The 27,994-nt window shown below is 42.0% G+C and overlaps 1 protein-coding gene across 3 annotated transcripts; it reads right to left on the bottom strand.

Annotated features, from left to right (window-relative positions):
• Positions 1 to 54: 54 nt before the first annotated feature.
• Positions 55 to 25,618, bottom strand: LOC118363856 (zinc finger protein 585A-like). Of its 3 annotated transcripts, XM_035745128.2 has the most exons (3): positions 19,992 to 20,257; positions 19,413 to 19,848; positions 55 to 5,420 (listed from the first exon to the last, which is right to left on the bottom strand). In XM_035745128.2, exons 2-3 carry the CDS (start codon positions 19,830 to 19,832, stop codon positions 2,808 to 2,810), a joined length of 3,033 nt encoding a protein of 1,010 aa, XP_035601021.1. In that variant the 5' UTR covers positions 19,833 to 19,848; positions 19,992 to 20,257; the 3' UTR covers positions 55 to 2,807. The 3 variants fall into 3 exon arrangements, with proteins under 3 accessions (XP_035601021.1, XP_035601022.1, XP_035601020.1); XM_035745129.2 differs by lacking the exons at positions 19,413 to 19,848; positions 19,992 to 20,257 and adding an exon at positions 25,481 to 25,618; XM_035745127.2 differs by having other exon boundaries at positions 19,413 to 20,257.
• Between the last annotated feature and the right edge of the window lie 2,376 nt (positions 25,619 to 27,994).

The raw sequence follows: 27,994 nt of genomic DNA, 5'->3' as shown, positions 1-27,994 counted from the left end.
GAAATGGGCTGCCTGTGTAAACACAGCCAAAGAGAGTCTCCCCAACATTTGAACTATGCCCACTTATCTTTTATTAAAAATTATAGTTTGCAAGGCAGATTGTATAACACAGAGGGAACAACAATATACAAATATGAACATGATTAAAAGTAGAAACACACAAAACATTTTTTTAATGTGAACATGTCCCCCATCTAGTGACATTTAAAAGCCTAACTAATGATGGTATTGGGTTGCCTGGCGACACCCTGAACCTAATTCCACTGCTCTATTCATCGCTACATACATTGGCTTCAGAAAGTATTGATACCACTTGACCACATTGTGTTTCAGCCTGAATTCCAATTTATTTATTTTTCACACCCATCTACACAAAATACACCATAATGACAAAAGTAATAATGTTTTTAGAAAATGTATTAAATTAAATATCTAAATTACACTATAATTCACACCCCCGAGTTAATACTTTGTAGAAGCACCTTCGGCGGCGATTACATCTTTGAGTCGTGTTGGGTATGTATGTATTAGCGTGGCACATCTGGATTTGGTGATTTTCTCAACCTCAAGTTAGATGGGGAATGGCAATGAAAAGCAATCTTAAAGTCTTTCCACAGATATTTCAATGGGATTCAAGTCTGGGCCACTCAAGGACTTTCAGTCTTGTTCTGAAGCCATTCTAGCATTGCTTTGGCTGTATGCTTGGGGTCATTGTCCTGTTGGAACATAAATCTTCGCCCCCAGTCTAAGGTTATTTGCACAGCTTCTCATCAAGGATTTGCCTGTATTTGGCTCCATTCATTGCTCCCCCATCCTTTCAAGACACCCAATCCCTGCCGCTGAATAGCATCCCCACAGCATGATGCTGCCATTCATGCTTCACGGTAGAGATGGGTGATGAGTTGTGCCTGGTTTTCTCCAGACATAGCGCTTTGCATTTGAGGTCAAAGAGTAAAAATTGTCTCATCAGACCAGAGCATCTTTTGACTTATTCTCTCAGTCGATCATGTGCTTTTTTGCAAACTCCAGGGGTGCTGTTATGTGCCTTTTTCTCAGGAGTTGCTTCTGTCTGGCCACTCCCGTAAATCCCAGGTTGGTAAAGTCTGTAGAGACCGTTGTCTTTCTGACAGGTTTTTCCATCTCAGTCAAGGAACTGTGTAGTTCTGTCAGAGTGGTCATTGGGTCACCTCCCTGACCAAGGTCCTTTTTGCCCGGTTGCTCAGTTTGGTCGGATGGCCAGCTCTCGGGAGTTCCACATTTTTTAAATTTCCCAATGAGGGAGACCCCTGTGCTCTTAAACTTTCAACACTCTAGAAATAGTTTTATACAGTACCCTTTCCCAGATATATGCCTGATCACAATTCTCTCTCAGAGATCTAGACAGTTCCTTGGACTTTATTGTATAGTTTCTGCTCTGACAAGCACCGTCAACTGTGGGACCTTAAGAAAGGTGGATTCCAATTAAGTTGCAGCGACACCTCAAGGATGATCGAAGGAAATCGGATGCACAAGAACTCAATTTGGAGTGTCATCTCAAAGGAGTGTGAATACTTAAGTAAATTTGATAACATTTCAAAAAACATATCTTCACATTGTCACTATGGGGTAATGTGTGTAGATGGATGAGAAAAAAAATCAATTTAGAATTCAGGTTGTAACAACAGATTGTGGAATAAGTCAAGGGGTATGAACTTTCTGAAGGCGTTGCCATCCTAGAAGTTATTTGTGTGACTTCAAAATGAGAATCATTGTACCAACCAATTCATCAGTGATTGGATAGTCTAACAAATCTTAACCATGCAAAGTATAAAAGTTGATAACGTCATCATGCAGGCCGGCGCTGGCCCAACCTATCAATTTCTGGGACCAATCAGAAAGGTCAGAATGTGTTCACGTTCTAAGGCAAATCCAAGCTCATCGTGGAGAAGAAACGTCAGTTGGCTGGATCGATGTCAATGGTTAGCCAGGCAAGGTATTGGGCTTTGTCTGTAGAGTTCAGTGGTGTATCTGACCTGTAGATGCCCACCATGCCTTGTCCCAACTCCGGGTCGCTGATCCCTCATAGGTGGCAGCCAGCTGGAGAATTTGTTTGACCTCTGCAGCTTAAGAGCAAATTTCAGACAAATGTATTCACCCGAAGGTTGTAGTTGGGAACCTTTCATTGGCATCTTTTCAAAGTAGCTGATAAACAAAATATCAACATTAAAGCTGAAATATATAACTTTTTGAGCGACCTGACCAAATTCACATATAAATGTGTGTTATAGATCTGTCACTCATCAAAAGCAAGTCTAAGAAGCGGTAGATATGTTCTATGTGCGCCATTTCTATGCTTCCTGTTCTGTCTTTCACTTTTGTACACCGGCTGAAAGTACAATAATTTTTGTTCTGGAAAATATATTTCACAACGGTATAGATGGTACCATTGTACACTATACTTGCTTGTTTTGTCACATAAATTGAAATTAGCCAAACTATTTGAATTTCAGCAACCAGGAAAATGGTGGAGAGATTTCTGCATTGTGCATCTTTAATACAATATAGCTGACTAAAAATCTCCAATGGGGAAGGCCCATAATTTAACAATGACCACTATTGATAGTTGTTGAAAAAAAATATTAAAACACATTTAAAATAAGACTTTTGAAAAAAAGAAATACTTCCATGAAAACAGTAATACTCAGACTTGTGTATCAGCAAAAGTCTATCTATGTGTATTTTCTAGTCGGTGGTGGCAATTCCAGCCCACCTGGTTAGAAATGACATCGATTGGGTGGGTTCCTGCAATACCAAACACCACTTCTGCATTATAGATCGAGGAACTCTGAGACACCAGAGTAGTGCCTCTTCTCGTGGCGTTTTCTGTCGCCATCTTGGGAGAAGCGTTGCCCACAGATAGAGCATTGGTATGGTTTCTCTCCAGTGTGAACAAGACTGTGTCTCTTCAGTGACTCTTTTCGAAAGAATCGTTTTCCACAGTCTCCGCACTGATGATTTCTCTCTCCAGTATGAACCCTCCTCACGTGTCTCACCATGCCATCTATGCGAGTAAAAGTCTTTCCACATTCCAAACAAGGATAGGTTGCTCTTTCACCAGAGGTATGTGTTAGTATATGTGATTTGTACGATTTTGTATATGCAAAACTCTTCCCACACTCAGTGCAGTGATATGGTTTCTCTCCCGTGTGTACTCGCATGTGTATTTTAAAGTTGTGAATCTCCTTTCCACATATTGTGCAGAGAAATTTCTCTCTTTTTCTCAAATGTGTTCTCCTGTGTCTTTCATAAAGTCCCTTGTACAAGAACTGCTTGTTACAGTCAGGACAGTGGAGGATCTCTCGGTGTACTAAAAAGTGTGCTTTCCAGTCAACCAGGTCTGAAAACCTTTCATCACACTTTGAACAGCGGTAACTTTTCTTGTGTGTTAACTGATGTTTTTCAAGCTGTTCCAATCGGACAAAGCTTTTCACACAGTCAGAGCAGTGGAAATTACGTTCCTCCTTCATATGTGTTTTTTGGTGTGACTTAACATGATCTAATCGCGCAAAACTTTTGTCACAGTCAGGGCAGTCGTAAGGCTTCTCTCCTGTATGTGTTCGCTGATGTCTTATAAGACGATTCTCTAGTCTGAAGCTCTTACCGCAGTCGGAGCAGATGTATGGCTTCTCTACAGTACTGAAACTCTCTGTCCAGTTAACAGAAGTATCTTCAGGATCCTCTTCATTCTCCTGCGTTGTTTGGGGTAGTTGCAGTTTTTCTGAGTGTCGATTCTTTCGAACTGAACTTTCGTAAGGGGAGTCTTTGCCTGGATGTGACTGGACCATTCTTTCCCCTGGTGCACTAGCTCGGATTTTACTCTTCTGCCTGCCTCTGCTGGCTGTTCCCTGCTGTGTGTGCACACAGTCTACATTCATTTCAGTTTGATGGTTCAGTGTAACATTATGTTCCTCTTTAATATGTATTTTTTGGTGTAATTTAAGATTATCTAATCGAGCAAAACTTCTCTCACAATCAGGGCAGTGGTGAGGCTTCACTCCTGTATGTATTTCTTGGTGTAATTTAAGTTTGTCTAATCTAGCGAAAGTTCTGTCACAAACAGGGCAGTGGTGAGGCTTCTCTCCAGTATGTGTTCGCTGGTGTCTTATAAGATCCCTCACTTTTCTAAAGCTCTTACCGCAGTCAAAGCAGTAGTGAGGCTTTTCTCCTCCAGGACTGAAACCTTCGATCCACTCATCAGAGTCATCAGTATCTAGGGGCTCCTCTTCCTTCTCCTGTACTGTTTTGCTATGTGTTGGTGTTCTCTTTCCTGGAGCTCTAGCTCGTATTTTACTCTGCTGCCTTTTACTCTCTCTGACTTTGCTGAATGTTCTCTGTTGTGTGAGCACACGATCTACATTGGATGCACTGCTGGTAGCTTTGAAGGTATTATCCAGCTGGTGTTTTTCAAGCTTCTCCAATAAGACAAAGCTTTTCGCACAGTCAGAGGAATGAAATATGTGTTTGTCTTTTGCATGTATTTTTTGGTGTGACTTAAGCTTATCTAATCGAGCAAATCTTCTGTTGCAATCAGGGCAGTTGTGAGGCTTCACTCCTATATGTATTTCTTGGTGGATCTTTAGCTTATCTAATCGAGCAAAACTTCTGTCGCAATCAGGGCAGTGGTGAGGCTTCTCTCCAGTATGTGTTCGCTGATGTAATTTAAGCTTATCTAATCGAGCAAAACTTCTGTCGCAATCAGAGCAGTTGTGAGGCTTCTCTCCGGTATGCGTTCGCTGGTGTCTTATAAGATCCCTCACTTTTTGAAAGCTCCTACCGCAGTAGGTGCAGTAGTGAGGCTTTTCTCCTCCAGTACTGAAGCCATCAGTGTCATCAGTATCTAGGGGATCTTCTGCATTCTTCTGCATTGTTTGGTGTTGTTGTGGTCTTTCTGAGTTTTGATTCTTCTCTGATTGGCACTGGACATTGGCTGGGCATTGATGTTTGCTACATGAAAGCACACGGTCCTCATTTTCCGTGCTGCTGGCGGCTTTGAAGATATTCTCCTGCAGGTCCTGTTGCTTTTCCACAATTTCAGTTTGACGAATGCGTGTAACAGCTTTATCCAGTGTGAGTTCTGGGTCCATTTGTAATTGCTTGGACAGTCTCCTGTCAAGTAAGCCTGCGACTAGTCTGTCTCTTATCATCTCACTGAGCAGAGCTCCATAACCACAATGTTCTGACAAACAATGAAGTGCAGTGATAAAATCATCAGCAGTCTCTCCTGCTTCTTGTTGTCTTTGGTTGAATTTTGTTCGTTCTAATATTACATTCCTCCTAACTGCCAAATGTCCATCTTGCTGCTCACTATTAGAACTGTGGAAGTGTTCCCCCTCGATCAGGTTGTCATCTTGTAGGTCTTCTGAGGTGTCCATCTCCTCTTCCTGGAAAAACATTTTAAAATGTCATAATTACCAGTAGGCCTACTATCATCTGTGTTCTCTAAAACATCATTTTGTAATAGATAGTCTACTTTTCAATACGGTTAAAGTCCAAATTAGAATAGATAGCATTCGATAAATAGCTAAACAAATAACTTAGGTCTATACATTTTTATAGTAGTAGCTAGTTCTAATCATTTGAAATACCTAGCAGTATCAACATTATAATGTATTGTTTTTCATTAGGTCTAGAGCTCACCATAGCATAGGCTACCCAGTGGGCATATGACATGATAAAGACGTCTTTTTCCTGTTTGAAATGTGGTCAGGACGTATTTTTCATGGCATCTTTTTTGACGTCATGAAAAATTATTTAAATCTGACTGATCTACTGACCAGTTATCTAAAGCATGAAACAAACTGAGGATCTCACTGCCAATAGATATTTATCACTGAGGGAGGCCTTCTCTTGCAAGAACAAAAGCGGCACCTGCTGCGTGCCATCCCGGTAGCGACAAACCTATCGTTTCTACTTGTAGAATCGCAATACTTGTCAGTGGCCAACAACTTGACTTTAACCCAATCGGAGAGCATGAATCCCCACTTGGGGGAACAACAGGACTGACAACAAAAAGGGAAGAAAAATAGGAAATTGTCTCCGTACATCAGATGAGATGAGCCAGTCACGCTTCAAATGCAATGTATGCTATGGGATGGTAGCAAACTAAGTGCACAGACAACATTGAATATTTACTGCTTATTACATTACACATCAAATCTCCTATTCGTGGTCAGTATCTATCAAGCCCAGAGCACACTTGTTTAGAAAGAACCGTGTGTTTGAAAGAATAGAGTTGTCTGACTCTCTGATGCAGCGGTCCAGTAGGTGCTGAGTAGAATGAGCTGCTTATCAGCTAACTAGCCAGCTTTACATACTATAGAAAACCAAAGCTTTGTTGACGCGAGAGCAGCCTGTTAATTACAGGATGTTGACGGCTGTGCCATACAGATGACAAAATAGCTGGGAAGAGATTTTTGAGGTACCGATTCCAGGGTACAGGGTGTATGAGTTGATATATAAAACCACGCAAGATTCAAGACTTCGTGCTTTCCAGCTAAAATTATTATATAGTATTCTTGCCACCAACAAAAAGTTGAATATTTGGGGCATACAATCATTGAAGCTCTGCCCTCTGGTAGCCTGTTTCTCATCTCAGGAATGGCTAAAATGCATAATATTGTTCTGAAATTGACCATAGAAATAGTACTCTTGGGAGATTTAGAGAGACCGGGTCAGTCAATTACTAATACTCTTAGTAAAAGTATTTATCTTCAACTCGCAATCTGTGGAGTCGATAGAAATTGTAGGTTAAACATCTAATCAAATTTTATTTGCCATATACACATGGTTAGTAGATGTTAATGCGAGTGTAGCGAAATGCTTGTGCTTCTAGTTCCGACAGTGCAGTAATATCTAACAAGTAATCTAACAATTCCCGAACAACCACCTAATACACAAATCTAAAGGGGTGAATGAGAATATGTACATGTAAGTATATGGATGAGTGATGGCCAAGTGGCATAAGCAGGTACAATAGATGGTATAACGAGACTCAGACTAGAGCATACAGGACCTATTTTCTCTCCATATCCCCTCATTTCTACCGCAAGCTCTGGACATTTACACCTGGATGGATCTTGCAGCTAGCTCGCTGCTATCCGAGTGACTATTGGCTAACGTCGGTCCCGGAGCAAACATCAACTATTCCGGAGCTAGCCAGCTGAATAGTTCCATCAGTCACTCCTGGGCTACAATCACCTATCCGGACCAGTTTTACTGTCGATGCGGAGCCCCACCTGGCCATCACGACTGGACTACCGACGTTATCTGCCCGAGGGAGTTATCCAACTGGCCCCTCCGTCGCGACGTAACCTGAACGCCCATCTGCGGCCCGCTAATCGTTAGCTGTCTTATCGGCTGCTATCTGAATAGGTCTATCAGACAATTCTCTTGGGCCACTATAACTATTTCGCCAATTGGATTGGTCCCCTCTACCACACGGAACCACACTAATCTACTGACGGAAACGCACAAGGTGGCTAAAAACAGACCATCTTCTGCCAGCTTGCTACCCATGGCCCGGTTAGCTGTCTGAATCGCCGTGACCCCAAACGACCTCACTGGACCCTTATGACCCTTAAGGAGAGGCTAAGCATGCCTCTCCTTAATGTCAATATGCCTTGTAAATTGCTGTTCTGGTTAGTGTTTATTGGCTTATTTCACTATAGAGCCTCTAGCCATGCTCATTATACCTTATCCAACCTTTCAGTTCCACCACCCACACATGCGATGACATCCCCTGGTTTCAATTATGTTTCTAGAGACAATATCTCTCTCATCATCACTCAATGCCTAGGTTTACCTCCACTGTATTCACATCCTACTAATACCTTTGTCTATACATTATACCTATACCTAAACCTGCTCCTATTACTCTCTCCTCCGGGCGTCCTAGACGACCAATTCTCAGAGCTTTTAGCCGTACCCTTATCCTACTCCTCCTCTGGTGATGTAGAGGTGAATCCAGGCCCTGCAGTGCTTAGCTCCACTACTATTCCCCGGGCGCTCTCTTTTGATGACTTCTGTAACCGTAATAGCCTTGGTTTCCTGTATGTTAACTTCAGAAGCCTCCTCCCTAAGTTTGTTTTATTCACTGCTTTAGCACACTCTGCCAACCCGGATGTCCTAGCCGTGTCTGAATCCTGGCTTAAGAAGACCACCAAAAACTAAAATCTCCATCCCTAACTACAACATTTTCAGACAAGATAGAACGGCCAAAGGAGGCGGTGTTGCAATCTACTGCAGAGATAGCCTGCAAAGTTCTGTCCTACTATCCAGGTCTGTACCCAAACAATTTGAACTTTACTTTTAAAAATCCACCTCTAAAAACAAGTCTCTCACCGTTGCCGTCTGCTATAGACCGCCCTCAGGCCCCAGCTGTGCTCTGGACACCATATGTGAACTGATTGCCCCCATCTATCTTTAGAGCTCGTGCTGCTAGGTGACCTAAACTGGGACATGCTTAAAACCCCAGCCATCCTTCAATCTAAGCTTGATGCCCTCAATCTCACACAAATTATCAATGAACCTACCAGGTACCACCCCAAAGCCCTAAACACTGGCACCCTCATAGATATCATCCTAACCAACTTGCCCTCTAAATACACCTGTTGTTTTCAACCAAGACCTCAGCGATCACTGCCTCATTGCCCGTCAGTAGAGGATGCCTGGTTATTTAAAGAAATGCCTTCCTCACCTTCTTATTCAATACATTTTGAACCAGGAACAGATATAGCCCTTGGTTCTCTCCAGACCTGACTGCCCTTAAACAACACAAAAACATCCTGTGGCATTCTGCATTAGCATCGAACAGCCCCGTGATATGCAACTTTTCAGGGAAGTTAGAAACCAATATACACAGGCAGTTAGAAAAGCCAAGGCTAGCTTTTTCAAGCAGAAATTTGCTTCCTGCAACACAAATTCAAAAAAGTTCTGGGAAAAAGTGTAAAGTCCATGGAGAATAAGAGCACCTCCTCCCAGCTGCTCACTGCACTGAGGATAGGAAACTCTGTCACCACCGATAAGTCCACTATAATAATTTTTCTACGGCTGGCCATGCTTTCCACCTGGCTACCCCTACCCCGGTCAACAGCACTGCACCCCCCACAGCATCTCGCCCAAGCCTTCCCCATTTCTCCCAAATCCAGTCAGCTGATGTTCTGAAAGAGCTGCAAAATATGGACCCCTACAAATCAGCCGGGCTAGACAATCTGGACCCTTTCTTTCTAAAATGATCTGCCGAAATTGTTGCAAACCCTATTACTAGCCTGTTCAACCTCTTTCGTATCGTCTGAGATTCCCAAAGATTGGAAAGCAGCTGCGGTCATCCCTCTTCAAAGGGGGGGACACTCTTGACCCAAACTGCTACAGACCTATTTCTATCCTACCCTGCCTTTCTAAGGTCTTTGAAAGCCAAGTCAACAAACAGATTATCGACCATTTCGAATCCCACCGCACCTTCAAGCTGTGATACAGCCCGACAGGATGCTCTCAATTGTGTCATTTGTAAAAGTTTGTCAGGGTTTTAGGTGACAAGCCAAATTTATTCAGGCTCCTGAGAGGTTGTTTTCCTGACACCACGCTCCGAGTGCTCTCACCTCCTCCCTGTAGGCTGTCTCGTCATTGTTGGTAATAAAGCCCACTACTGTTGTGTCATCTGTAAACTTGACGATTGAGTTGGAGGTGTGCATGGCCACGCAGTCATGGCCACGCAGTCATAGTTGAACAAGGAGTACAGGAGGGGGCTGAGCACGCATCCTTGTGGGGCCCCAGTGTTGAGGGTCAGCGAAGTGGAGATGTTTTCCAGTGCTTGGCCACCCACTCAGTTACCGGTGACCTTTTCAGCCACATCCCAGCGAAAGGAGAGAACAGAACCACCCCTCCTTAAATCCAGTCATTGACAGTAAGTTTCAAATGTTTTTTTCTCTGATCTTCAATGTGTAATGATTCCTACTAACCAGCTTGGTAAGAGCTAGGTTTGTACTAGTCAGAGTTGAGGACTCTAGTGACATGACTTGGACTTGAGTCACAAATTTGATGACTTGAGACTCAACTTGATATAAAATAACTAGACTTGACTTGGAGGCTCAAGACCTGGGACCTTGGCTTGAGACTGATGACTTGAAATGATCTGGCCAGGTTTTGTAACATTTTGTCACTAATTTTGTGGCAGAGTCTCCATGGATTCCCCTAGCAACAAAATGTGCAACAGATTGGCTATTGAAACGCACACTTGGTCCTCTGATTGGACCAGCAAACTTAGCACAGGTCAGGTGAGCTAGTGAACAGATAGCTGTACAGCTATTGGATCGGGGGCAGTCAAACGTCAATTTGGAGGGAGAGAGGATTGCCATAAATAAATATGCAGCTCCAAAAATGGTTTGGTGATCAAGAATATTAACTGTTTACTTTGCAAGCTCACCAAGCAATGTGGCATCAAGCAACAGTTAGGCCTACTAGCATGGTAGACGAAAATTGCTTGAAATGGATTATTTACTTATGAAGCTTGCATTTTGTATTTTTTGTTAAAGCTGCTGTGCGTCACTTTTTGGTCAACCCAACCAAATTCACATAGAAATGTGAGTTATAGATCTGTAATTCTCATTCAAAGCAAGTCTAAAAAAAGAGGTAGATATGTTCTATGTGCGCCATTTCCATGCTTCCCATTCTTAAGTTTTGGCAGAGACCCACCCGTTTTGGCAGAGCCCCACACACACAAAGTTTGGACACACCTACTTGGGATCTAACCCCAGGCTGTAGTGACACCACAACTCTGTGATGCAGTGCCTTAGAACGCTGCACCAATCGGGAGGTGCACCTTGCTCTTTAATGAGAATGTATTTATTACAATTTAATTAAATGCATAAAGTCTTATAGGTGTTTAGGGAACATGATATATTGCATCAGAAAGACAACCAAGTTGTTACTATCTTACATATATTTTTAAGTGAGAAACTGGTAGGTTTCAGATGTGTCACATGCACTTATTTAAGTATTTTTAAAGACTATCATTTGCAGTGTACAAGATACCAAATTTTAGGCTATCACACAACATAATACTTCAAACTGGAACAACCCTCAGTAACAGTTGCCCAAAAATAACTGTGCGCAAATCCTATCCCCAAATATTATAATGAGCCCCCGCCTCTAGCTGGGCTTGGTGTGGGCTAAGACGTCAGCATGCTTCAGTTCGGCTGGCACCTAGCCGAACTCGGCTAGCCGAACCAGTGTGCTTGCATACTCCCTTAAAAAGACATTCGCTTGAAAAACAAGAAAAAAAGCGACAATAGTACTGTTTGTCCATTTTCAGACACCCAACAATAGTCAGATCTTAGTCATGAAATTTTACATCCAAGATGTTTGGTGCAGTATTTTTCAATAAAAAAAATGAGCATGAAAACGAGTAGTCTCTCGTTGAATGACAACAAAGACTTTATTGAAGAATCCCCACTGTTGACCAATCGCAGACGAAAGGGCGTAGACGTTGGCTCAGAGCTTCAGCTTGCCTCTAGAAAAACATTTGTGTGCCCAAACAGCCGAATGAAACCTCACCGAAGTCCAAAACGTCACAAAATAATATATGCACAAACTCTACCGAACTGTATCGCTTGGGAAGCATGCGGATGCCTTTAGCCCATGCTGGACTTGGTGCGGGCCGGCCCGTGGCGGGCTTGGTGCGGGATAACCGGAGTTGGGCTTGGTGTGAGCTAGCCTGTGTCGGGTGGGCTTGGTGTGGGCTAGCCGTTGGCCACCGAATGGGGTCATGTTTGCTGGGAAGTGCATATACAGTGCATTCAGAAAGTATTCAGACCCCTTGATTTTTTCCACATTCTGTTACATTACAGCCTTATTCAATCTACACACAATAGCCCATAATGACAAAGTGAAAAACAGATTTTTAGAAATGTTTGCAAATTTATAAAAAACAGTATTCAGACCCTTTGCTATGAGACTGGAAATTGAGCTCAGGTGCATCCTGTTCCATTGATCATTCTTTAGATATTTCTACAACTTGATTGGAGTCCACCTGTGGTAAATTCAATTGATTGGACATGATTTCGAAAGGCACACACCGGTCTATATAAAGGTCCCACAGTTGATAGTGCATGTTAGAACAAAAACCAAGCCATGAGGTTGAAGGAATTGTACATTGAGCTCAGAGACAGGATTTTGTTGAGGCACAGATCTGGAGAAGGGTATCAAAGAAATTATGCAGGATTGAAGGTCCCCAAGAACACAGTGGCCTCCATCATTCTTAAATGGAAGAAGTTTGGAATCACCAATAGTCTTCCAAGAGCTGGCTGGGCAATCGTGAACCTACAGGGGAGAAGGGCCTTGGTCAGGGAGGTGACCAAGAACCCGATGGTCACCCTGACAGAGCTCCAGAGTTCCTCTTTGGAGATGAGAGAACCTTCCAGAAGGTCAACCAACTATGCAGCACTCCACCAAATCAGACCTTTATGGTTGTGGCCAGACAGAAGCCACTCCTAGGTAAAGGCACATGGACTCTAAAGGACTCTCAGACCACGAAAAACAAGATTCTGGTCTGATGAAACCAAGATTGAACTCTTTGGCCTGAATGCCAAGCGTCACATCTGGAGGAAACCTGGCACCATTCCTACGGTGAAGCATGATGGTGGCAGCATCATGCTGTGGGGATGTTGTGGTGTGGGGGCTGTGCTTTGGCAAAGTGGGTGGGGTTATATCCTTCCTGTTTGGCCCTGTCCGGGGGTGTCCTCGGATGGGGCCACAGTGTCTCCTGTCCCCTCCTGTCTCAGCCTCCAGTATTTATGCTGCAGTAGTTTGTGTCGGGGGGCTAGGGTCAGTTTGTTATATCTGGAGTACCCCTCCTGTCCTAATTCGGTGTCCTGTGTGAATCTAAGTGTGCGTTCTCTAATTCTCTCCTTTCTTTCTCTCTCTCAGGGAGGACCTGTCCCCAGTCCAGCCCTAGGACCATGCCCCAGGACTACCTGACATGATGACTCCTTGCTGTCCCCAGTCCACCTGGCCATGCTGCTGCTCCAGTTTCAACTGTTCTGCCTTGTTATTATTCGACCATGCTGGTCATTTATGAACATTTGAACATCTTGGCCATGTTCTGTTATAATCTCCACCCGCACAGCACAGCCAGAAGAGGACTGGCCACCCCACATGAGCCTGGTTCCTCTCTAGGTTTCTTCCTAGGTTTTGGCCTTTCTAGGGAGTTTTTCCTAGCCACTGTGCTTCTACACCTGCATTGCTTGCTGTTTGGGGTTTTAGGCTGGGTTTCTGTACAGCACTTTGAGATATCAGCTGATGTACGAAGGGCTATATAAATAAATTTGATTTGATTTTCAGTGGCAGGGACTGGGAGACTGGTCAGGATCGAGGGAAAGATGAACAGAGCAAAGTACACAGATATCCTTGATGATAGACTAAACGAAGGTTCACCTTCCAACAGGACAACGACCCGAAGCACACAGCCAAGACAACACAGGGGTGGCTTCGGGAGCAAGTCTCTGAATGTCCTTGAATGGCCCAGCCCGATCGAACATCTCTAGAAAGACCTGAAAATAGCTGTGCAGCAATGCTCCCCATCCAACCGGACAGAGCTTGAGAAGATCTGCAAAGAAGAATGGGAGAAACTACCCAATTGCAAGTGTGCCAAGCTTGTAGTCATATCCAAGAAGACTCAAGGCTGTAATCACTCCCAAAGGAGCTACAACAAAGTCCTGAGTAAAGGGTCTGAATGCGTACGTAAATATGATAGCAGTTCATTAAAAAAATGACAACTAAAAACCTGTTTTTGCTTTATCATTATGGGGTAGTGTGTAGATTGAGGGAAAAAAATATTTAATCCATTTTAGAATAAGCCTGTAACGTAAGAAAATGTGGAAAAAGACATGTGGTCTGAATACTTTCCGAATGCATGAATGTATGTACCTCTAAGCTGCTGTTAGAAAGATTCTATTTGGTTTATCAAGGGGAGGCTGTGCAGTCTTGCCCTCTACCAGTGTCTGTTCAGATAGCCCAAAAGAAATAGGACAGGTTATTGCCTGTGTACATATGATAAATCTACTTGTATATTTGGTATAATATGGTGCTTTAACCTGTAAATAAATGTACACTGAGCCCATCAACCTGCCATGCTGATTTCATGCCCCTTAAGACTGGTACATGGTCCATATTATTTTATTTTTGACAATTACATAATCAAAATGTGTTGTAAACAAAATAATGAGAAGGGCTATCAGGTGAATAAATAGACCAAGATTTGTCGTTGAACAAGTCAACTGCATTGCATACTTAGGTTGGAGTCATTCAATTTCATTTTTCAACCACTCCACAAATTTCTTGTTAATTAACAAACTATAGTTTTGGCAAGTCGGTTAGGACATCTACTTAGTGCATGACACAAGTAATTTTTCCAACAATTGTTTACAGACAGATTATTTCACTGTATCACAATTGCAGTGGGTCAGAAGTTTACATACACTAAGTTGACTGCCTTTAAACAGCATGGACAATTCCAGAAAATAATGGCATGGCTTTAGAAGCTTCGGATGGGCTATTTGAGTAAATTGGAGGTGTACCTGTGGATGTATTTCAAGGCCTACCTTCAAACTCAGTGCCTCTTTGCTTGACATCATGGGAAAATCTAAAGAAATCAACCAAGACCTCAGAAAAAAAAATGGTAGACCTCCACAAGTCTGGTACATCCTTGGGAGCCATTTCCAAATGCCTGAAGGTGCCTCGTTCATCTGTACAAACAATAGTACACAAGTATAAACACCATGTGACCACGCAGCCGTCATACCGCTCAGGAAGGAGACGCATTCTGTCTCCTAGAGATGAACAGACTGGTGTGAAATGTGCAAATCAATCCCAGAACAGCAGCAAAGGACCTTGTGAAGATACAGGTACAAAAGTATCTATTTCCACAGTAAAAACAAGTCCTATATCAACATAACCTCAAAGGCTGCTCAGCAAGGAAGAAGCCACTGCTCCAAAACCGCCATAAAAAAAGCCAGACTATGGTTTGCAACTGCACATGGGGACAAATATCGTACTTTTTGAAGAAATGTCCTCTGGTCTGATGAAACAAAAATAGAACTGTTTGGCCATAATGACCATTGTTATGTTTGGAGGAGAAAGGGGGAGGCTTGCAAGCCCGAAGAACACCATCCCAACCGTGAAGCACGGGGGTGGCAGCATCATGTTGTTGAGGTGCATTAATGCAGGAGGGACTGGTGCACTTCACAAAATAGATGGCATCATGAAGCAGGAAAAGTATGTGGATATATTGAAGCAACATCTCAAGACATCAGTCAGGAAGTTAAAGCTTGGTCGCAAATGGGTCTTCCAAATGGACAATGACTCCAAGCATACTTCCAGAGTTGTGGCAAAATGGCTTAAGGACAACAAAGTCAAGGTGTTGGAGTGGCCATCACAAAGCTCTGACCTCAACCCTATAGAATATTTGTGGGCACAACTGAAAAAGCATGTGCAAGCAAGGAGGCCTACAGGCCTGACTCAGTTACACCAGCTCTGTCAGGAGGAATGGGACAAAATTCACCCAACTTATTGTGGGAAGCTTGTGGAAGGCTACCCGAAACATTTGACCCAAGTTAAACAATTGAAAGGCAATGCTACCAAACGTATTTATTTATTTTATTTCACCTTTATTTAAAGAGGTAGGCAAGTTGAGAACAAGTTCTCATTTACAATTGCGACCTGGCCAAGATAAAGCAAAGCAGTTCGACACACACAACAACACAGAGCTGCACATGGAGTAAAACAAACATACAGTCAATAATACAACAGAAAAATAAGTCTATATACAATGTCAGCAAATGAGGTGAGATAAGGGAGGTAAAGGCAAAAAAAGGCCATGGTGGCAAAGTAAATACAATATAGCAAGTAAATCACTGGAATGGTAGATTTGCAGTGGAAGAAAGTGCAAATTAGAAATAGAAATAATGGGGTGAAAAGGAGCAAAATAAATAAATAAATACAGTAGGGGAAGAGCGAGTTGTTTGGGCTAAATTATAGATGGGCTATGTACAGGTGCAGTCATCTGTGAGCTGCTCTGACAGCTGGTGCTTAAAGCTAGTGAGGGGGATAAGTGTTTCCAGTTTGAGATTTTTGTAGTTTGTTCCAGTCATTGGCAGCAGAGAACTGGGAGGAGAGGCGGCCAAAGGAGGAATTGGTTTTGGGGGTGACCAGAGAGATATACGTGCTACAGGTGGGTGCTGCTATGGTGACCAGCGAGCTGAGATAAGGGGGGACTTTACCTAGCAGGGTCTTGTAGATGACCTGGAGCCAATGGGTTTGGCGACGAATATGAAGTGAGGGCCAGCCAACGAGAGGGTACAGGTCGCAGTGGTGGGTAGTATATGGGGCTTTGGTGACAAAACAGATGGCACTGTGAAACTACATCCAATTTATTGAGTAGGGTATTGGCTATTTTGTAGATGACATTGCCGAAGATCGGTAGGATGGTCAGTTTTAAGAGGGTATGTTTGGCTGCATGAGTGAAGGATGCTTTGTTGCGAAATAGGAAGCCAATTCTAGATTTAACTTTGGACTGGAGATGCTTAATGTGAGTCTGGAAGGAGAGTTTACAGTTTAACCAGACACCTAGGTATTTATAGTTGTCCACATATTCTAAGTCAGAACCGTCCAGAGTAGCGATGCTGGACGGGCGGGCAGGTGCAGGCAGCGATCGGTTGAAAAGCATGCATTTAGTTTTACTTGTATTTAAGAGCAGTTGGAGCCCACGGAAGGAGAGCTGTATGGCATTGAAGCTCGTCTGGAGGGTTGTTAACACAGTGTCCAAAGAAGGGCCAGAAGTATACAGAATGGTGTCGTCTGCGTAGAGGTGGATCAGTGACTCGCCATTAGCAAGAGCGACATCATTGATGTATACAGAGAAGAGAGTCGGCCCAAGAATTTAACCCTGTAGCACCCCCAGAGACTGCCAGAGGCCCGGACAACAGGCCCTCCGATTTGACACACTGAACTCTCTGAGAAGTAGTTGGTGAACCAGGCGAGGCAATCATTTGAGAAACCAAGGCTATCGAGTCTGCCAATGAGGATGTGGTGATTGACAGAGTCGAAAGCATTGGCCAGTTCGATGAATACGGCTGCACAGTAATGTCTCTTATCAATGGCGGTTATGATGTCGTTTAGGACCTTGAGCGTGGCTGAGGTGCACCCCGTGACCAGCTCTGAAACCAGATTGCATAGCGGAGAAGGTACAGTGGGATTAAAAATGGTCGGTAATCTGTTTGTTAATTTAGCTTTCGAATACCTCAGAAAGACAGGGTAGGATAGATATAGGTCTGTAGCAGTTTGGGTCTAGAGTGTCACCCCCTTTGAAGAGGGGGATGACCGCGGCAGCTTTCCAATCTTTCGGAATCTCAAATACTAATTAAGTGTATATAAACTTCTGACCCACTGGGAATGTGATGAAAGAAATAAAAACTTAAATAAATCACTCTTCTATTACTCTGACATTTCACATTCTTAAAATAAAGTGGTGATCCTAACTAAGACAATTAATCTTTTGACGATTAAATGTCAGGAATTGTGAAAAACTGAGTATTTGGCTAAGGTGTATGTAAACTTCCGACTTTTTTACTTGACTTGAAAAAACCTGTTCAAGTTGGGACTCGGACCTTGTCACTTGCTTGTGACTTTAATAGTGACTTGGTCCCACCTCTTGTACTAGCTATGCTGATGATCATTAAAGGTTTTTCTCTGCATCAGGTCTCACATCTCCATTAAGTCTGTTTGTAAATTTTAATATTGGTGATCAATATCAAAAAGTTTTGTAATCTAGGTCTGAAAATGTAGAGCCATCAATTGGAAAGCCTCATTGACCATCTTAGAAAATGTGCTGCAAAATGTGTTATGTTTCTGTGTTGTTGTTTCTGAATATCAGTTTGTTTTGGGATTAAATGTTTTCAGTAGTGTTTTGTTTGTGGATCCCTCAGTGAGAATGAATAAGACTGCCAAGCTGTCCTCAATTGGGGGGAACCTCCGTCCGGGACAATGTCCTCAGGATTATGGAGCGGTGTGTTTATATAAAGTTGTTTGAATATTACAACTTTATATAAACACACCAACAACAAATGTATAAGGAGTATTAAGCACAATTTCATCCTTTAGAGATGAGGTACACATTTATTATCCAACTACTGTCTAATTTTGATATCCTCTTTTGAAATGTTTCAGACTGATGACCAATGAATGAACGTCCCACTTCAATATGAATGGACAGAGGAGAAAACAAGCCTTTGCTACCACTTGTGTGTTCCATTGTAGTTGGTAAGAAAATGTGAGCAGTTGAGACATTGACAACAAGACAGGTTTAGCAGATTCTGCCTGTTAAAGATATTTTACTGTGTGTTAATTGTTCCGTCCGGCATGCCCACATTACGCCAATCGTTTATTTATTTTCACCTCGTTTTATGCTTACAGTGTCATGAAAAGCCAGAAAACTCACAAGGTTGATGTGTTGCAGGCCCCCTTGAAAGTCCTAAAATATGCCCCTGATCTCCGTGGTGGAGTAGGACGCAAAGTTGCTATTTTTTTTCTCACTAAGCTATAACAGCCACAAACATCTTGAACTAGTACCATGGAAATAGTTTTAGCCAGCTGAGTTTACTAAGTTTATTCATTAAGGTCCTTTTCTAGTTATTTTTAAATCTCAAATGGATAAAGCTGTAATGCGCTGATTCTCTTCACTGCAGATCTGACCCATCACACGACTCTTCAAGAGGACCACTACGCTCCAGATCGCCTTCTGTGCTCAGAGGTCCTTGATGAGGATCTACCCCATCACACAGCTCTTATTAATCATTACGAAGATAAAACAATGGGCCTTTATATACTGTGTCCCAGTCGTTCTACTCGTGTCTGTGGGTGAATTATGATACAACTACTGTATGCAGATTTGCAAAAAAATAGATTTGTTTTCACCATTTCTTGATCTAATTTAAAATGCAAGAATATGTTGCAGAATTTTACTTTAATTGGTGCCTATGGAAACAAATAGAAATGTAATGAAAAAAAAATCCAACTTTATCCTCAGAAATACTTTTTATAGTAGGTAATAAACTGTAGTCAAGTGGTCATTACCAGGTTGATGGTTTTAACTATGACCAGTACATAACATAGCACATAATATAGTGGTCAGATTTATGACCGACTGGTCCTATGGAGGTCAGTAAAATACGTCATACTATGGTCAGCAAAAAGACATAACAAAAAAAAAAAACATTCCGTTTGCGACCAGAATAAGATGTCATCGGCTTTTCATCCAGGTTTGGCCCACTGGGTAGTGATCTAGGCTAGAAAAGGTTAATTGACAATAGAAGTAGTATTTTTACCTGTGGATAGTCTGACTTCGTCTCCTTGTGTTTAATGAAGCCAGACAGCCAGGACAGCGTGGTGAGTATTTGTGTTTGTATTCCCGATGCTGCATCCCCACTCTTCCCCTTCATTTTCCTCCTCAGTCTGACATATCTGTCTCTCAATTTCTTCCATTTCGTTCTGCAAACCTGTTCTTCTACTCTCAGAGTTTGGGCTATCTCCTTCCAGCTGTTGCTGGTTATTGTGAAGTCTTTATAGTCTTTCAATGAGGTGTTGTACAAATTGTTGTACCTTCTGACCTCTTCAATTAGCTTTTCCTCGAAACTTGCGTCGTCCTGAATCTTGCTTGTTTTAGAGTCATCGGTATAATGGGGCTCATCTTCATCTCGGTTCTCGTGCATTGTTTGGTTCAGTCCTTCCTTCTCAAGTTCCGCCATTTTCTCTGAACTGTATCTGAACAGAAAGGGTGCGGGTAAAACCAGAGGACGCAAACCAACGAAGTCTGTTATGTTATTCTATGAACAACAGTTTTGTTTGCTTCTGCAGGTAGCAATTGAAGCGTTTGATTTGATATAAAGAAAAAAAAAACATCTCACACGATCCAAAGCTTGTTGTTGCAATTGCACACCTATCCCACTGTCTACGGTCTGCTATTCCTCTCTCCACACCAGACGCAGTGTGATCCGGTTTAGAAAGGAACAAGACAAGCACCTAAAAAAACAACAACGATTGATAACGACTCTAGCTAACAATTTTCTGCAATCATTGGCACTTGAGAGTTGGCATTTTACATTATTCGATATGCAAATCACATGCACGGCGAAATGTCGTAAAATGCATGCAGACGTTTCACTTTACGTCTCAATGCCGAGTATGGAAAGTCAAAGGGGCCAATAAGTGTGTCATCACTAGTTACCACACCCAAAGTCAAAATGATGTCTAAACCCCGCCTATTTAAAACATTTATATGTTTAAAATCAGATTTTACACCTAAACTTAACCACATGTATAACATTTTGCTTAAACCTAACCATAAATTAGGACCAAAAAGTACATTTTTGTTTTATGAATTTTAACTCGAGACAATTTTACTTTGTGGCTGTGGTAACTAGTGGCAACCCCCAAAAAGTGTGCAGAAGAGAAAACAGGGGAGAACGACCCCAGTGGGTAAAAACTGGTTTAAAAGACCTCAGTATGATGTTTTTTTTACCATGTCTTATTCTGTTTGAAAACTATATTTAATTTTTTACAACCACCAGTTTGTGATAATTCTGACCACTATATTATGTAGCTTACTGGTCATAGTTAAGGCGTCATCATAGTTAAGACATCATAATCTGGTAATGACCACCTGACTACAACCTATTATCAACATTCTTAGAAAAAAAGGGTTCCAAAAGGGTTCTTCGGCTGTCTTCCTAAGAGAACCCTTTTCGGTTCCACGTAAACCCTTTGTGTTCCATGTAGAAATCTCTGTGGAAGGGATTCTACCTGGAACCAAAAATGGTTCTTCAAAGGGTTCTCCTATGGGGACAGCCGAATAACCCCTTTAGGTTCTAGATGACACCTTTTTTTCTAAGAGTGTACTGTAAAAACTATTGCAGATGATATTTGGATATTGACAACATTGTTAGTTACATTTTTGTGTTTCCATAGCAACCATAGTCTGCAACTTATTCTTATTCAAAATATATCAAGAAATGGCAAGAACAAATCTACATCACAATTTTTTGCACATCTGCATACAGTAATTGTTTCATAATTCACTCACAGACATGCATAGAAATACTGGGACACAGTATATAAATGCCCATTGTTTTAGTTGATTAATAGGAGTGGTGTGTGATGGGGTAGATCGTCATCAAGGACCTCTGAGCACAGAAGGTGATCTGGAGCGTAGTCGCCCTCTTAAAGAGTCACATCTGCAGTGAAGATAATTTTGTGGAATAAACACTGGTTGGAATGCGGTTTTAACCAATCAGCATTCAGGATTAGAACCACCCGTTGTATAAAAAAGTATATAACACCAGATCCAGAGGTTCAAATATCATCGCTAGCTAGAGTAAAAACATGCCTCGTCCCCTCTTGCTTGGTAAGCTACTCTGGCTCACCAAGCCACCTAATGGATATACACAAAAAAACGAACTGCTTGTAGTGTATGTGAGCCCAACGCACTGTTTCTCTAAAGAAATCAAATAATTCAAGTCAGAAATCAAGTCAGGAACTTTGGGATGCTGAGTTGTAGTTTTTATTAAGCAAATATTCAATCTAGTCTACCTCAAACGTGGTAATTAACTACAATGACCATAATTCATTTCGATATCTGTTTAGAACATCTTCCCTTGATGTTCTTCTCCCCAACATGCCGCTGCTTTACTTACAAATGTAAAACAAGATTGCAGGAGAACATGGACTACCACAGCAGTCAAATCTTTTCTTCGTTTTTTGTGTATATTTTGAGAAACTCTCTTTTTTTTCCAGCTGTTTTGTTGTGTCGACTACCTGTGATCTGTTCCAACTGCTGTATGGAATGTTGACTGATGCTCTGCATGCAGGCAGCCTGCTTGCTGGAGTGCTCTATTACTGCTTGCAAGTCACAAATTCCAATCCTGTAATGCTCGTCCTCTTCTTCTGACGAGGAGTCGCAAGGATCGGACCAATGCGCAGCGTGGTAAGTGTTCATATTTTAAATATTTTAATGAACACTGGAGAAAAAAAAACACAATAAAACGACCAACACAACACTAAACAGAAAATAAACACCAACGAAGCACAAGTGGGAAAAGTGGAAGCCCACTGCCGGGCAGTGGGAGAAGATGGAACCAGATGGATTTTGGCCAACATTCTGCAAATGTTCTCATCAATTAAATATTTGATGTCAATACTCTTTTCTGTTCCAAAAAATAGCATCTGTTATAAATAGAGTGGACTAAGTTAAGTAGAATTTACCCATTGCAAAACTTTTTTTTTTTAAATCTACTTTTCAAATAAGTTACGTTATACATTATGTTGGCTGACAATTTGTTAGTTACGCTATCCTTATGAACCACACAGCATATAATTGCAGCAGTATGTACTGGTAGTATAACGTTACTTGGCTACTAATACATAAAACTTGCTAGTACATTAACTAAACTCAACAAAAAAAGAAATGTCCCTTTTTCAGGACCCTGTCTTTCAAAGATAATTTGTAAAAATCCAAATAACTTCTCAGATCTTCATTGTAAAGGGTTTAATAAACACTGTTTCCCATGCTTGTTCAATAAACCATAAACAATTATTGAACATGCACCTGTGGAACGGTTGTTAAGACACTAACAGCTTACAGACGGTAGGCAATTAAGGTCACAGTTATTAAAACTTAGGACACTAAAAAAGCCTTTCTACTGACTGAAAAACACCAAAAGAAAGATGCCCAGGCTCATCTGCGTGAACGTGCCTTAGGCATGCTGCAAGGAGGCAGCAGGAGTGTCTACCAGAGCTGTTAGAGAATTCAATGTTAATTTCTCTACTATAAGCCACCTACAACGTCATTTTAGAAAATTTAGCAGTACGCCCATCCAGCCTCAAATCAAATCACATTTGATTGGTCACATACACATACATGGTGAGCAGATGTTAATGCGAGTGTAGCTAGTTCTGACAGTGCAGTAATATGTAACAAGTAATCTAACAATTCCACAAGTAATCTAACAACCGCAGACCACGTGTAACCACGCCAGCCCAAGACCTCCACATCTGGCTTCTTCACCTGCGGAAATGTCTGAGGGTAGAGGGAGCGGGGTGTTGAGTATTTTGTCTGTAATAAAGCCCTTTTGTGGGGCTGACCCCTCCAGTATTTATGCTGCAGTAGTTTGTGTCGGGGGGCTAGGGTCAGTTTGTTATATCTGGAGTAAGTCTCCTGTCTTATCCGGTGTGACTTTAAGTATGCCCTCTCTAATTCTCTCTTTCTCTCTCGGAGGAGGACCTGAGCCCTAGGACCATGCCTCAGGACTACCTGGCATGATGACTCCTTGCTGTCCCCAGTCCACCTGACCGCGCTGCTGCTCCAGTTTCAACTGTTCTGCCTGCGGCTATGGAACCCTGACCTGTTCACCAGACGTGCTACCTGTCCCAGACCTGCTGTTTTCAACTCCTTAGAGACAGCAGGAGCTGCAGAGATACTCTTAATGATCGGCTATGAAAAGCCAACTGACATTTACTCCTGAGGTGCGGACTTGCTGCACCCTTGACAACTACTATGATTATTATTATTTGACCATGCTGGTCATTTATGAACATTTGAACATCTTGGCCATGTTCTGTTATAATCTCCACCCAGCACAGCCAGAAGAGGACTGGCCACCCCTCATAGCCTGGTTTCTTCCTAGGTTTTGGCCTTTCTAGGGAGTTTTTCCTAGCCACCGTGCTTCTACACCTGCATTGCTTGCTGTTTGGGATTTTAGGCTGGGTTTCTGTATAGCACTTTGAGATATCAGCAGATGTAAGAAGGGCTATATAAAAAATTTGATTTGGGAGAGAACTAATTATCCTTGGCTGCGCCTGACTCCCAAGTGATTGGGCCTATGCCCTCCCAGGCTCACCCGTGGCTGTGCCCCGGTAAAATCCATAGATTAGGGTCTAATTCATTTATTTCATATATTTCCTTATATGAACTAACTTGGCAAAATCTTTGAAATTGTTGCATGTTGCTTTTTATATTTTAGTTCAGTATAGCTGGTTGATAAACTGAAGGTTAATTACAACTGGGGTTGGAGCAAAAACCTACAGGAAGGTAACGCTCCAGGTTTGGAGAGCCCTGACATTGGCCTTCAACCACCAGCTAGGGTTTCATTACATAAGCTTTAGGCAATTATTTTTATTGCACAATTAGACGTAATTAAACTGATGCATTTGGCAATGTTCAACTTCAATTCACTGGCACTATGAAGAATAGCTTAGCCGTACTCATTGATAGCCTAATATATACTTTAATATACTTTTGGTGAATTTACAAGGCATTGATAGATACAGATTACCAAGATACAGCCTATATCCACAGGTCTGGCTGTCTCTCTGCCTGCCCCGATCCTCTCTCTAGTGTGTGTTTGGGTCTTCGGTCTGTAGCGTGTAGAATAGCTCAGCGAAATACAGCATTGCGATAGCCTATAGCCTACATCTTTTGATTACAGTTCTCACTGACTGCCTGGTGGCCAACATGCCTACTTATGCCCCTCCCATCTCTCTCTCCACCATCTTTTTATTTATTTGCTGTGAAAGATAAGAAGAAATGGTGTTCTCATAGAATCGTTACCTGCATGGCAAAAATAATTAATGTTAAGGCGTGATGCCTAGCGGAATCAAAGCTTGACATGCAGAAATTGGTGTCGACAGGCTCGGAGTCGAATAATCGAGTCGACTCCCCACTACTACCAGTGTGCAGCTGCCTTAACGTTCGACATTCCTCGTAGAAGTAGTCTTCTTTATGTACCTTCTTCCCTCTTCAATGAGCTTTTCCTCGAAACGTGCGTTGTCTTGCATCTTGATTGGCGTAGTCATCAGTATCTTGGGGCTCCTCTTCATCTCGGTTCTACTGCATTGTTTGGAGCAGTGCTTGGTCCTCAAACTCCATTTTCTCTGTGTTTTGTATCCCAAACGAAAGGGGTGCGGGTGAAATCAGAAGCTGAAAACCAACGAAGTCTGCTGTGCTATTGTATACACATCCTTTTGTCTGCTCGTCTTTCACTTAGATTTGATTCAAAGTTAAATAATTTTATTCATTTAAAGCCCATCTCACACGATCCTTGTTGCTACTGCACATCTATCCCACTGTATGATTAGCTATTCGAACCCAGACGCAGTGTGTTGAGGTTTTTAAAACAAATAAAACTAGCTTAACTGGTTAGCTAGCTAAACTACTGATTGAGGACGAATCTGACTATTTTCTGCAGTCATAGCCACTCTAGAATTACAATTTTCCATGACCGGATACAAATCACATGCACATCGAAATGTCATAAAATGCTTGCATACTTTTCACTTTACGTCTGAATGAGAGAAAAATATTGTATAGACAGAGAGAAAGAGGCAAAGCGAGGGGACTTACTCCGTACTAAATATGTCCGCGAAAGCCTTTTTGTATGGAGTGCTGAATTACGTGATGCTTATTTGATCATTCGTTAGTCTATTACAAATTAATTTATATGTGGATGCAGATGGCATTCCTCAAACGACTCAAGCCTTGTTTACATTGGCAGTGTGAAGTGACTCAAATCCAATTTTTTGCATATCCGATTCGAATCGGCTATTTCAAACCACCTTTGTAGGTTCGTTGAAATCAGATACAAATCATGTGACTTGTGTCTGAAAGGTCAAATCTGATTTATTTAAAGGGAGCCCAAATTGAGCATGTTCCCCATTATAAGTACTTGGGTTTTTGATTTTAAAACACATATAGAAAAACTGATTTTAAAAAGCAGATAATTAATATTGGTTTCTTTTGTAGAAATACATCCTGACTCACTTTGGAAAGTAGAAGGAAGATTGTTTAAGCAACACTTCTCCCAGTACTTGATTATGGTGATATATTCTACATGCATGCGGCAGCCTCCGTTTTAAAACCTTTAGACTCAGTCAATGACTCAGCACTGTTTTTTATCACTGGGGACCATTTTCATACATATCACTGCATTTTTGTATAGTTCTGTTGGCTGGGAGTCTCTGATTACCAGAAGGGCCCAGCATTGGCTACTTTTTGTATATAAAGCTGTTCTTCAGAGACTCCTCCACCACCTCAGCTCACATATTAATTGGAGATCCAGAAATGTTCAGACAAGGTCTCTGGACTGGCTGGTTCTGGAGGTCCCGAGGGTCTCCACTGAGCTGGGGGGGAAATGCTTTGAGTTTTTAGGCCCCCAGCTCGTGGAATAGCCTTCAGGTCACCTTGAAGCTGGGAGTCGTTGGTCACCATTGGACAGTTTAGATCAATTTTGAGGGAGATGTGATAATTGTGTTTGTTTTGATTAATCTTATTGATGTTGTTATTTTGCTTTATGTTGTACTGAGTTGTGTGTTCAGGCTCACAGGCCTCCCTTGAATGAGACCCTGGTCTGAATGGTGTCCCCACCTGTCTAAATAAAAGATTATTGATTAAGTGGCCATGATGGTATGAGGGCCAGATTGGGAATTTAGCCAGGACACCGGGGTTAACACACCTACTCTTATGAAAAGCTCCATGGGACACCCGTTTAGCGTCTGTGTGGGTCTAACTTTCCCAAGGAGCCTACACCAGGCTACTCCCTGGTTTTTACCTGGGTCAGCCACCCATAAAAATAGAATGGGTCAGCCATCAACCCTGAAACTGCCTCACTTGTGGACAGGGTTTCTTGCCAAAGTACATTCTTAAAGTACACCAGCTGTACTATTCCACTGGGCACAAACTGGTTGAATCAACTTTGTTTCCACATAATTTCAACCCAAAAATGTGATGACATTGACTCACCGTTGAAAACTGACTGCATTTGAAAAAAGTAAATCAATTTATGGGCATTTAGTCATTTTTCACCCAATGTTTTTTTTTTACCGTTATTTTACCAGGTAGGTTAACAGCCCTACTCTCACGATAAGTGCCATGGGATCTTTATGACCTCTCAGGTTTTACCCGTTTAACATCCCATCCAAAAGAAAGCACCCTACACAGGGCAGTGTCCCCAATCACTGCCCTGGGTCATTGGAATATTTTTTTAGACCAGAGGAAAGAGTGCCTCCTACTGGCCCTCCAACACCATTTCCAGCAGCATCTGGTCTTGCTTCATAAGCATGCCAGCAGTGGGATGCAGGGTGGTATGCTGCTGGCTTTTAACCTAAATCCAATGACATGGTGAAATGTTTTGTTGATTTCACATTGAATTTACATTAGTTGACAACTAAATTAAATGTAAATCAAAACTAGACATTAAACTGATGTCTGTGCCAGTGGCGGTCGGTGCCATTTAAGATGAGGGAGGATGATACTTTTTTTATGAGCATGGCCTTATTTCTATTACAGCATGTTGGATGACTGTCATTCATATTCCATTCATCCAGCTCAATGTAACATTGATAGGTTTAGGCTACTACATGGTACTTGAATTTTCCCTGTACCCATCATGAGATTGTTACAATCTAGTCTATGATTTAAAGTTGACAGCGTAGGTGCAACTGAGAGAGAATTTTGAGTAATCAAGGTGACAGACAGTGAGTAACACATTCAATACCACCTTGCACTCTTGCCTGCAACTAGCTGATCTAGAGTGTAATCATTTGTCCAACAGTTTCAAATGAAGAAATTAATTTGCTCAAAACTGTTGAACCATTGTCTTTCTCACTCGGAGTCAACGACTCACCACAATTTATGCACTGCAGTGCTAGATAGCTGTATCTTATGCTTTCAGTACTAGATATGTTCTCTGATCCTTTGAGTGGACAACATGTCAGTTCATGCTGCAAGAGCATGGAAGGGGATGAGAACCATGAGCCTCCTAGGTTATGTATTAAAGTCAATGTACCCAGAGGAGGATAGAAATGAGCTGTCCTCCGCCTACACCAAGGTGCTACTCTACAGAGTGCTGCTGAGGCTACT

The sequence above is a fragment of the Oncorhynchus keta genome, chromosome 30, assembly GCF_023373465.1.
Source record: "Oncorhynchus keta strain PuntledgeMale-10-30-2019 chromosome 30, Oket_V2, whole genome shotgun sequence".
In the NCBI taxonomy this organism is placed as follows: Eukaryota; Metazoa; Chordata; class Actinopteri; order Salmoniformes; family Salmonidae; genus Oncorhynchus; species Oncorhynchus keta.
The sequence above is the reverse complement of the archived record's forward strand: the minus strand, read 5'-3'. Positions and strand labels throughout refer to the sequence as shown.

What these genes read in the sequence shown, in the direction of transcription:
- LOC118363856 (XM_035745127.2), bottom strand. Translation starts at nt 19,832, where the DNA reads ATGGCGGAACTTGAGAAGGAAGGACTGAACCAAACAATGCACGAGAAC. An exon ending in CGAAGTCAGACTATCCACAG is followed by an intron (nt 5,421 to 19,412) that starts GTAAAAATACTA and finishes ATGTTTTTCCAG; the next exon opens with GAAGAGGAGATGGACACCTC.